This window comes from Pygoscelis adeliae, unplaced genomic scaffold (assembly GCF_000699105.1).
Source record: "Pygoscelis adeliae isolate BGI_AS28 unplaced genomic scaffold, ASM69910v1 Scaffold27, whole genome shotgun sequence".
Lineage (NCBI taxonomy): Eukaryota > Metazoa > Chordata > Aves > Sphenisciformes > Spheniscidae > Pygoscelis > Pygoscelis adeliae.
The window spans coordinates 6046205-6058731 of record NW_008825410.1 but is presented as its reverse complement, the minus strand read 5'-3'; the positions used below and the strand labels follow the sequence as shown (position 1 = coordinate 6058731).

Sequence of the window (12527 nt, the reverse complement as noted above, 5' to 3'; positions counted from 1 at the left end):
TCTGTATTATTGCATGCTGCCAATGTATACTCCCAACATTGACGTGAATTTTAAAAAGTGCAAATTAGCCTTAATCAGTGGAAGTTTCTCCACAAGTTCTTTCACAATGGCTTATTTCTCATTTCTCACTTAAAACACAGATCACGATCAGTATCAACCAAAACAGCCTTGACTTAAAATAACCCAGATAATTTAAATTTACAAATATTGTGAGAGATAAACCTTTATTCTGCAACAGAGTAGCACAAGATTTTGAAAAACAGCTACAGTAGTAAGACAATGCGTAAAGGTCCCCAGCTTCGTAATGCAATATGAAGTGACTGCTATGAGGAGAGATTACATATGAACCAGTTCATTGAAAGTTTAAGTGAAGATAGTTGGTTTGATCCCCTTAAACACAGACTGATGCTTATTTTACCCGTTGCCCAGATTCATGGCAGCAGATTTTACAATCAGCTTTAAATACTATGGAACAAACTCTCAAGCTATATTTTCATCATAGGCGTCTCAACAGAAACACGCTTTCTGTCCAAAAGAGAGGGGCAATAAAGCAAACTCAATATTAATTCCCCCTCCCTGTTCCAAATCAGAGACGTTACATGTTTCATTTCTACGCAGTCTGTGGGACTTTTAATTCTGTTAACTGCATCGATACTCTCTTGAAACATGGAAATTACCATACTGAATTAACCCACAGTCCACATAATCACTTACCCTAAGGTGTTTAGCTCTCATTTTTAGGAAGAGACCCTAAGAACAGGCGAAACTGATAATCTGCTGCTCACTGCTCCCAAAGCCCCACGGTGGTCTGATACTTATATTGCTTTAAGCAAGAAACCTATAAAGTTTAACATTGTTTTAAGAACACAGCATACATCTGTCAAGACTATCAAGTCTCAACTGCGACAGTATTTTAAGCAGCAATGTAGATTCACAGACTAGGCTTTAGCCTGATCTTCAACTCGTTTCACACAGATCAAACAACCAAGGTTTACGCTATTTCATGTTACTGTCATCAGAAATGGAATTAACTGTCAAATAACTGTGTAAATTAACTGTCAAGCTGCCAGTAGTATTTACTTATTGATCTATAAACAAATATATACATTAGGCTGTGCAGTTGTTTTCATTTGTTCTTTACCACCCCTTTAAAATATTCATGCTGTATTTCTTACCAAAAGAAAGAGGACATGCAACATACTTGAAATAAGATGTACAACGTATTACTTGGATTTTAGCTGAAGGAAGTTAATAGCAGGCGAAAAACTTTAAAAGTAAAAATAATATAATCTACATGTAAGCATTATACAAAAAAAACCACCAACCCCCCCCCAGAACAACCAAAAACCCACCTCCACCCCGCCTGAATTCAGAAAATTTGAGCTAAGTACTTCTAACGGACCTTGCCTACTGCATCTCCAAGTCCTTCCAGCAAAGGAAGTCCTTTGCTGATTATTCTTCCATGAAATTTATAAATTGACTTTGCAACGTAATGAACTAAATACTCCAACTTTAATATTTTGCATTCATACCAAAAACAATTAACAGTTTTTACAAATAGTGTTATTTACTAAAACAATTCTTGTACAACAGTGCAGTATACCTAAATATATACATATGCCAACATCAAAGGGAGCATCAAAACAAACAAAACCAAAAATGCACTTTGCTACTGTATACACTTTATTAGAACCAAAGCAGACTGCAGCAGGCTTCTTTTCTTTTTCATGACAAAGACAAAAATTATTTGGATTTCCAGAAGCACATGCAGGATAGAACAACAAAAACTCCTACCACCTTTTTGCCAAGGTAGCAGCGTGAAAAGTGAACTGTAGATCTGCAATTTTACATAGTAGCAAATGGAATGTTTTTAAACACAAACACCCTAATTTAAGAAACAAGGATTCAAAAAACATACATAGAAACTGTTTGTTTGGGTTTTTTTGTTTTGTTTTGTTTTGTTTTACACACTGAAGCAAAAAGTTCAAATGTCAAGGCCTTCCCATGTTTTACTATGGTGTTGGATAGTACACACATGAAGATTAATATCCTTCACCGCAGCTGAAAATGAAAAAGGAGTATCTGTAGTGTGGAGTTGGTCAGCTTTACTAAGATTGAATAACAGAGTAAAAAATGATTCTGCCTGCTGGTAGCAATGGAGGCTTTTGTAGCAATGGAGGCCTTTGTAACTTCTACTTTACCTTTTTCTTTAAAAAAAAAAATCTCCTGATTTTTAACTGGAAAAATTATGCTCCCTCGTTCTTGAAGACAGATACACGCACCCTTCTCCAAAGGAAGTTGCAGTTATGTGATTCGAAGTGCCATTGTAGTTGCTGTAATTAGAAGTGTTCTTTTTCATTCCTTCTGTGAAACCCAGCAGACAAGGAATAAGGTAAGACCTTTTTACGTAAAGACTGCACAGATATCTTTGAAATGAGTGAAAAATAAGGTAACTGATATTAGAGAAAATACTAAAAAAAATTGGAGAATGAGGTATTAAGCAGTTCTCCAGTGTAAATCTGATGTTCCTGCCATCTAGATGAAATCAGAGAACTATAATAGCAGCCGAGGTTTGATCAGCGAAATACGTACACGCTATTAAAAGCAAATTTATCTCCTTTGTTACATCTAAGCATTTGCAATCTGGCAGAATTCTCTGAAGTTCTGGTTCCTCAAACAAATTTCAGTCCTCTCCCCCCTCTCAAAACTCATGAATAGTAACTGTACCATGAGGGCCATACGCTGCCCCACACCTGTTGAGAAGCATGCAGTAATTCTTACATTTTGTTCCTTTTTACCGTTGTTTTACTGCTGTCTATATGTACTTTGGCCAGTGACATTAAATACACATCTACATGGGTACCGGTTACTAAACAGAAGTGGATAAATTTGTTGCAACTGTTCCTGCAACTGCACACTCTGGAACAAACCGCCGTGACATCAGTGTAGCAAATTTTAACACGTTGCCTCAGCAATTTTCCTGGGATGCTTTACAGTAAATCTTGACACCTTTGTTATGCCCACATAAATTGAGATGATACACATGGGTAAACAAGCTTTGTTTATAGAAGTGAAATGCACAGAAGGCACTTTCCAGAGTTTGCTTCAGTTCATGATAACCAAGCTACTAAAATACCCCTTCTGAAGTTAATTAACATTTTTGTATTCCTTAATGAAAGGGTTAAATAACAAAGGGTTATGCAAAATATTATGAAAACGTTTGAGCCTTTCATTGACAATTTACATGTAAAGAAACAAGACATTCAAAAATTAGGTCTTCTATTGGAACATGAATAACATCACTTCCAGGGATTCTTAACTTTCAAATAAATTAACTTTCTGACACTTTATTTATTTGCTAAAAAGCTTTTCCATACAGTAGCTGTACATGTACTTCCCCTCCTCACCCATATTTCAGTGTTCAATACCATAGTAAGACAGAACATACGTGAACTTGGTCAAAACAATGCACGAACAAGGAATCTCGGAATAAATCACAGCAGAGAAGCCCCAGCAATGGCATCTCCAGGTTCATGATACTAAACCAGCAGAGAGGAGGTGAATTGAAATATAATGGCTAAATTATCAGTTAGAGAGGATATAAGAGGATGAGTGAAGGAATTAGTGCAATGACAGCATCTAGCAGGGCAGGAGGAGGCATCACTTTAGAGCATCTAAGCATATGGGACACAACCAAGCAAGAAAACGAAATAATCTTTTCTGATAAATGAGAAAAATCAACATGAAGCAATACAGCTCCAAATTCAATTTAATCTGAAAATTGCATCTGAAATGGAAAATGCAGGATGCAACAGAAATGCTAAGACTCTGAACCTAAAAATCTAGTGATCTACTGCACCAACTGTGGACAATGAAAACTGATTCTAAGTCAACTAAAACTCACAATTTGTTACAGGAGATATGTCAGAGCAGTGACTCTAATAAAGGCATGAAGGAAAATAAAAAGGGTCCATCTTTTTTTCACAACTTTTATTATACTGGATTTATAGTGGCATTGCATTTTAGAAAGTGTTTTTTGGTCATGATGAACACAAATGAAAGGTGATTTTAATTTTCTTAAAGATGGATAAATGCCAAAAATAATTAAGTTGGAAGGCAGAAAAACTTAAGATACACATAAGTTTTCAGTGTTCAAAGGAGAAACCAGGAACAACCATTTCTGTGTTAAGGAAAGACGACTTCAAAGATTTTAAAAACAAAGACAAATTAGTAACAAAAAGTATTTTTGCTAAATCATTTCTGTACAGAGGTTCCATAGGCCCTTAAAAGGGAACGTGTGACACAACATGTGAAAACCTAAGAATACAATTAGTCAGTGTCAGCTGGACTATTATGATGCTTCAAGCTTCTCCCTGAATCAGGGCCTAAGAACTATGGAGTAAACAGTTATTTTCACTTTTGTGTAAAAATTATACACTTCTATACACATTGTTTCTCTGATTTTGGAATAAGGTACCTAAAGCATACAGAGAACACTATCTAAATGATACTACGTGCCCTTTCTAAAGAAAATCACCTCTTCAATCTATTAAAAATGATCTATGATACAACATCTTGGGGGTTTTTGTTTGTTTTTTTAGTATTTCCTTTCAAATTCCACAGACTTTTGCGATGACACCAAGTACTGAAGTAATGACAGTTTGTGAGGGTGCTTAAGAATTCTGAAGAAAAACAATACGTGAAAATACTAGTATCAAAACAGCCAGCTGGCTAGAACATCCCCAACTGGAACACATCAGCTATGGGCACATTTTGTAACCACCCCAGTTAGAAGTTATGCACAGAAGTCATCTGAAAGCATTAACAGGCAAAATACCAGTGTCTATTAAAATAATGAAACAAAGGCATGTTAGGTAACTGTGAACAGACGCAGGAGTGTATGGGATAACTGAGGTCAGCTTATAGTATAATGTACAATCGCAACATTTAATTCCAGAAACATTACACTAAAATATAGTACACAAAAGCAAACAATTTCTGACATACACACTAACAAGACTGAAAACACAGATCTGATGTTGAAACCATCTAGTATTGCTCTAATTGGAATTAGAGTCGCTGGAAAAGATAAGAGGAAACGAGGATGCATTAATAGATTGAATCAAATGCAAAGTAACAACAGTCTTTGTACAAGAAACTCTGATCAGGCATATCTAAAATGCTGCCTTCCATTACTGTGTTCCTTTTGCAGCACCTCAGCTGTAGAAAGAAAATAACATGCCTTAAAGAGCCACCTGGCTAAGTTACTGAGAAATGCAGGGTTTAAAAAAGGCTAATGCATGTCACTGCAGAAGAGAATTCAAAGTAACCTGAAAGTGAGTGAAAATAAGATGCCTCAAACTATTCCTACTATAGAAGGGCTAATAAACTCAAATGGTACAACTAGAAATTGAAACAGATGTTTAAGGCAGAAGTGTTTGCGTAAGAACAGTAAACAGAACAAATTGCTAAGCAAGGCCACAAGAGATAAAATAAAGCCCTGAAGGTTTGTTCAGCAAAATGATTTAAATCTCCATAATTCTCCGCGTTCTAATTAAGAAGACTTGTATAAAGTAGTGTTATTCATGCTGTGTGTTCCAGTTTAAAACTCCATCATTTCTCCTCCAACTCAATTCCTCTGTCTTTGGTGTAATCTCTACTAACACACACAGAATACAGTTCTGGTTCTCATTGTAAAAAACAACTTGGAAAAAATAAATTACATGCTTCTCATGATAAAATGCAAGATCCTGTTGCATGGTCCCATGATATGTTTAGCAGCTTCTGAATAGTAGTTTTAAGTTATTAATTGTATCTGAAGCAGAATCATAATTTGCTGTTATCCCCCCAAATCACTTACTAGTTAACTAGTTTACTTTGGTAGATAAGCCATCTAATAGTCATGATACACTTCTGTTCAATTCAAGAAGCAATGAAACCTAGAATCAGGTAAGTTTGTAAATTCATGTATAGACCTTAGCTTGAAAGTGTAACCATGATACGCAGAATTACTGCTTTTCCTGCATTGGAAAAAGACATCGCATCTGTCATAAAACTAGACAAAACTATGAAACATGGCTGTCAGTTCATGATTAAAATAAAATAGTAAATTATTTTTAAACATTGTGTTAAATATATTCACATGATCACCATAGCTATACGAAATGGCCACTATTGCAATCACACACTATATGTACATAACATATATGCCACAACAGTTTGCAAGTGTTGAGTTTTCACAGACTAGCCAATTTTACCAGACATAAATAATCTTGTACCAATTTTTAGGCATTTTAAAAGGAATTAAACGTCCTAAATATATCCGTTCCTCTGCAAAATTAAAAAAAGAAAAAAATCCTAGAAAGTCAGTGCAAATTGAACTTGTTCACCAAGATAGATTCTTATTAAGCTGAGGATAAACAAAGTTTAAGAGATTAAAGGAAGAAACTCATAGAATTGCCAACTGCCTTTAGCAGACGTTAAAGAAGATTAGGAATCAGAAGTCCTGGATCCTATAGCAGAGCCTTCTGTGAGTAACTATGCTGTGGTTGTTGAGGTGGCGGAGGCTGTGGTTGTTGTGGAGGTGCCTGTTGACTGCCTGATGTCTGTGGCAGAGGTGTAGATGCTAAGTTATAGTTTGGCACCTGGGACATATTAGTTCCAGCATTCTGATAAGCAGCAACATCAACAGTAGCAGGTGGTGGACTATACACTGAAGCCTGGTTAGAGTAAGTATTTCCAGCAACAGAGCCAACCATTGCACTGAAAAAAAAAATTTAAGTTGAATTAACAAACAATTTACCAGCGGAACAGCAACACTTTATTGCTTCTTCAGCTGTTCTATATACACACAAAAAAAATCTCCTAACTCTGGACACCTTGCATATCTAAAATTGTAGCCAATGAATATTCCAAATAAAACTCAAACACACTCCTCAGATTTAAACACACCTAACACACCTCCCATGGATTTAAAACTAGACTGTGAATCTATACTTTGTTTTATTTTAATGTGCAACATGGAATCCCATCTATCTTCCATTCTGCTCATGAAAAAAACCAAAACCCAACCGTTTTAAATAGGAAAATAAGTCAGATGAAGTATGCAGAAGCTCGCTTTATCAATATGCCTTACCACCCCAAATAAGTAACTGGGGGACAGAGACTAACAAATACTTTAATAACCCAAGATGGATGTCTCTCCCAACTTTATAAAATAAAATTACTTTATACAGAGAGTAAAAAAAAAAACCAACAAAAACCCAACCTCAAACAACTAATGTTTTCCTAAGGTCAATTCAAAACTTTCTCACAATATAGGTAGCTTAGCCAAAGCTCAGCATCTTTGGGCATCTACCCAAAATAGAAAGCCACTTACACCTCCTTTATATGGGGAAGCTGTATAAGCTTTTGTAAGTATTCATAGCCCATTCACTTCTTTCCCAAAATGAGCAGAATTCTCCCCATGCTTCCCCAGTAAGATATTTGAAAAAAGAACAATACAATATACACTAGCTCAGAAATTATGCAAAGCCAGCCAGAGCAGCAGATAATCTTCATCATTAAATGTATATTAAAAGTTAACTTAAAAAAAAAGTCATGTCTATATCATTTTCTCTAATTTTTCTTTTATATAGAAGAAATTTATATATAAAAATTATACATTTCTTCTATATAAAATTAAAAACTAGAGAAAATTATAAAAACAACTTTCTGTTGTTTTTATAATTTTCTTAAAGTTTGTCAGGTATTTTTACCAAATACACGACACCAATAAAAAGCACACTGGAAATAATTGCACTGAAGTATCTTTCCGTTGTGTTTAAAATTATACTTCTATAAGGAAAAAAAATCTCCTTTAAATATTATCTGTAGTCCTTTATGTTTAAATTGATTTAAACTTGAATAGGAAAATACTTAAAATTACTTTGTGTAAGATGTCTGTGCAGGCTGACCAGGCAGTACTGAGCTGGCAGATGGAGTAACTGTGCCTTGGCTGAGAGAAGAGAGTTGTTCAGGAGGAAGATTATAGCCTTGAATATGGCCCATCTGTGCACTCCCTGCCACCAAATATGCATTACTTTGAGGTTGCCCCGGATAAACCTAGGAAGTTAAAGGAATATTAAAAATAAAATACAAGAAAACTTGGTATTTAATATCTGACTTTAGAACTTAAAGACAGCCTCTCAAACCTTTTATTACAGATGTTTTAATAGAAAGCAACTGATTGTCTTCTATTAAGCGTTGCAGTACAAAAAAATTACCACATTTTCAAAGGACACCGTTTACATTTCTAACCTCAGGCTCCAGTACTAAAAAGGTCAAATAGTTTACTGGAAAACTTGTATTGCAAATGTTATTTTAATGACTATCACTCATGCTAATTAAGAGCTTCTGCTTTTGAATAAAAATACCAAAGGATTTAAATCATGTAACAAATAGCAGTCCAAAGCAGAACACTTTTTGATGCCCAGATAACTTTCACTAAGTAGAATCGTTAAAATGGAAAGCCAATAATGTACTATTTTCGTGTTGCTAGTTAACCTATCATTTCAGGTAACTGTTGAGACTGCCATTGTAAAATTGTTTGAGCAGGGCAGAAGGGAAAAAGAGGTCTTAAGAAAATTTCAGTTGAAAATAAGGTAATGTTTTACAACTAACTAGAGGAAAAGCTTGCTAGTCAACTGTATTCTAAAGCAAGACTAAATTACTAAACCCTATGCTTTTGTTCAATCATGAATTATTTGGCTTAACACAAATTACTAGAAGAAATTATCAGGTCTCATGCACAACTGAGTTCATGTAAGTTTATGATATACAGCTCTTCTATCTTAAGATCCATGAATCTCAGATGATATATTCATAGAAGGCGTATCAATATTGCAAAAGAATTTTAGGAGGCAGCAAAGGCATGAGACCTCCTAACTTTTCAGAACTTTATACCGGCTCATCTTCACCACAAAATCCAGTTTTTTCCCTTTAAGAATGCCCAGAAACGTGCCCATTTATGAAACATTAAAATTATTTGATAGGGTCATGACATGATTGCTTATCACATATGAATGGAAGACAATGTTGTTCTTAATGACACTGCAAAAACATACATGCTCTTCTTTAAAAGACACTGAAAGAAAGTACATATTTGTAGGAAGCTAAAAGAACTAAATCTGCTTCAATGTTTATATAATATTGCATAGGTGTTAATAAGTTGGCTTGAATTTTTTTTTTTTACTCATTCAAAAAGCAAGTAAATTATTGAAAAACAGTTTGAAAGGTTATGTTTTCCTATAAACAGGAAAAGAATACAGCAAGTGTGCATTAGACTATGGAATTAAACATTTAAATGTTTAAAAGACCTTTTAAAAATACCATAGTATATGAATAAGCCAAAAGACTTACTCAGAGATAAGTCAATTACATGGAAATGCTGCCATGAAAGAATTATAATTTTTAACTTCAGTAAATAAAATGCTAAATGCTCTCTACCATTATTTTTAAAAAAAGGAAACTAAAAGAAGAGATTGATTTTTAGGGTGGGGAGGGCATAATCGTAAACAGGAATTGTACTCCTTTGGTTCTTTACTTTCTTTGACCCACCATGCAAAGCCCTGGCAGCTTTAATTTTTAATTTTATGTGCAACTCAAAGCACAGGATGGGCTTTTTCCTTGATCAAAAAGAACTGAACAGAAAATAACTAAAAGTGTTACAACCTGCAAAAGGAGAATATCCAAAGCTTGCGGCTGAAAACAAACAATAGGTTTGGGGGGGGTTGTTTTGTTTTTTTACATATTGTGTTGAGAGAAAACACTGCTCTTTCATTTGAGATTATCTCTGAGGGAGCAAGATGATTTTAACCTAGTATTAAGGTAACAAAGATCGTAAAAAAAGGTTTCTGACTCAGGGGGCAAGGGAGGTGGGAACAGAAGGGCAGAAATAGGAAATAAATTATTACTTGCAATCAACATGCTCCACCACATTTTATATATCAGTACATATTTATTTTAGTAATGTAGAGAAGTATACTGTAAAAAAAATATTTGAGCAAGTTTTGTAAAAAAAGCTAGCTCATGAAAAACTGCTTATCACTAATAATTTATAAGAAATCAACCATAGCTCAATATGTACTTAACATCAATGGCTATTTAAGGTTATATACATACCTGAGAGCCAGAAACACCAGATGACTGCATATAATACTGTTGGTTTTGTAGTTTTGCATACATGGAATACATTGGGTCTTCATTCATCAATTTATTATACAAAGAAAGAGCCTCCATTGCTTTAATATTGAGCTCTGAAAGTTCTGAATGTTTCCTAGAAAATATATTTTACAGCTTATTCTACAATTCAGATAACTCCAATACAGAACAGACAATACAGGGAAACTTTAATGAGGTGTGATAAGCAACGTATTCTTACTGCCTGTGAAGTGATGCCTGACAAGTGCCAGAATGTCAAACGGTACAATACTATAAAATATTGTGTGACTAGGGAAAAAATCCTTCAGACCTCTTCCCAGATAAGAAGCTACTAATAAATACACCTATTTTCTTTGCCAGTATTCACAGAAATGATTAAAATATCATTAAGTAACAACACTGGTATTTCTAAGAATGAATCTTAATTTGAGTCAAAACATTTGACTTTTTTTACCTGTCTATATCTTCCAACTTTTCATCTATGAGAGGTCCCATCTGGTGGCACATTGCTAGAATAGAAAGACATTAAAATATATCAGAGTAATAAAGATTTCCATACTGCAAGTCAGAAAGCATCTTTAAAAAAATTATCAGATAGAAATGTATAGATGCTAGTCCAAATTTTTTTTTTTAGATCATTACTATAATATGTATTCCAAAAAACTTATAGTAACAGAGGTAGTGTCATGAACAATTTAAGAATGAGATCCAGCTAGTTTTCAGTAGTGGTGCAGTTTAAAAAGCAAATTTTAAAAAGAAAATAAAAATACAGTGAAACAAAACACATCTAACATCCAGAGAATGTAAAGCTGAAACTATTTTGCATACAAAAGCGCAGGGAAATCTGAAAGGTGATCTCTTCAAGGAAGAAAATTGGCCACTGCAACCTAGATCATGTGCTCAACTAACATTACTACAAAAAGACTACCTATGAAAACAATGAAGGGGAAAACAGATTGCAATGATTCAAATCATCTGCACGTCAGACACTAATAGCACATTGCTATCTCACTAGAATCCTAACTGGGGAAAGGGGGCTTTTTCAAACCACTAACGTGTGCAAAAACCAACACAAAAACTTACCAGAAGTAGAATGCAAAAGCATTAAAATAAACAAAAATGCACCCCCTGCCAACTTTCAGGACAAGGGCATTGGGTTCATGTGACTGCCAGGCAAACCACAGTTAACTAACAGAATGATGGAGTTGTCAAATGTAAAATAAACAGACAAGGAAGCTGAAAGGGGATACTACAGTCTAACCCTACTCCAGAATGCAAAATGTGCCCACTTATCTGAGCAATGAACTATTAACTAATCAAGAGATGTTTTTAATCCCAAGAGCCACTCAACTTTCAAACTGAGAGATGAGGAAAAAAAAGGATTCAGGCATCAAAGATGACCTAAATGCATTTATAAGCAGCTCTGGAACACTGTCTTCACTCCCAGTTTTCCCAAATTAGAGATGCAGAAGGTCCTGAAAGCCTCTGTGCCATGATGGGTTAAAGGGCATCACTGATATGTTCCTTGAAGGCAACTGCAGGTGAAAGAGGAGTTGTATGAAAGGCATCCATCTGCTTATTTGAACCTGGGATCAGTAACACATTGGCAGAAATGCTAGGAAAAGATGTAAAACCTGATGTAAGTTCTGCTTATTTTTATGTATAACGCAAAGTGTGGTAAAAGCCATGACAAGGATTGCTTAGGTGTCTGTACACTAACATGGAAGGCAGGTCCTGCTTGACCAACCTGATCTCCTTCTATGACCAGGTGACCCGTCTAGTGGATGAGGGAAAGGCTGTGGATGTGGTCTACCTGGACTTCAGTAAGGCCTTTGACACCGTCTCCCACAGCATTCTCCTGGAGAAGCTGGCGGCTCACGGCTTAGACAGGTGTACTCTGCGCTGGGTCAAAAACTGGCTGGACGGCCGGGCCCAGAGAGTTGTGGTAAATGGAGTTCAATCCAGTTGGCGGCCGGTCACGAGCGGTGTTCCCCAGGGCTCAGTATTGGGGCCAGTTCTGTTTAATATCTTTATCAATGATCTGGATGAGGGGATCGAGTGCACCCTCAGTAAGTTTGCAGACGACACCAAGTTGGGCGGCAGTGTTGATCTGCTCGAGGGTAGGAAGGCTCTGCAGAGGGACCTGCACAGGCTGGATCAATGGGCCAAGGCCAACTGTATGAGATTCAACAAGGCCAAGTGCCAGGTCCTGCACTTCGGCCACAACAACCCCATGCAGCGCTACAGGCTTGGGGAAGAGTGGCTGGAAAGCTGCCTGGCGGAAAAGGACCTGGGGGTGTTGGTCGACAGCCGGCTGAACATGAGCC

The 12527-nt window shown here is 35.9% G+C and overlaps 1 protein-coding gene across 1 annotated transcript in view; it reads right to left on the bottom strand.

Moving 5' to 3' along the window:
* Positions 1-1972: 1972 nt before the first annotated feature.
* Positions 1973-12527, bottom strand: part of STAM (signal transducing adaptor molecule (SH3 domain and ITAM motif) 1) — a 52964-nt gene continuing 42409 nt past the window's right edge. The window contains exons 12-15 of the mRNA XM_009330603.1: positions 10655-10709; positions 10162-10315; positions 7928-8103; positions 1973-6762 (exon numbers count right to left, since the gene is read on the bottom strand). Of these exons, the coding sequence (XP_009328878.1) occupies positions 6513-6762; positions 7928-8103; positions 10162-10315; positions 10655-10709 (635 nt within the window). The 3' untranslated portion in view covers positions 1973-6512. The remainder of the gene's footprint in view (positions 6763-7927; positions 8104-10161; positions 10316-10654; positions 10710-12527) is intronic.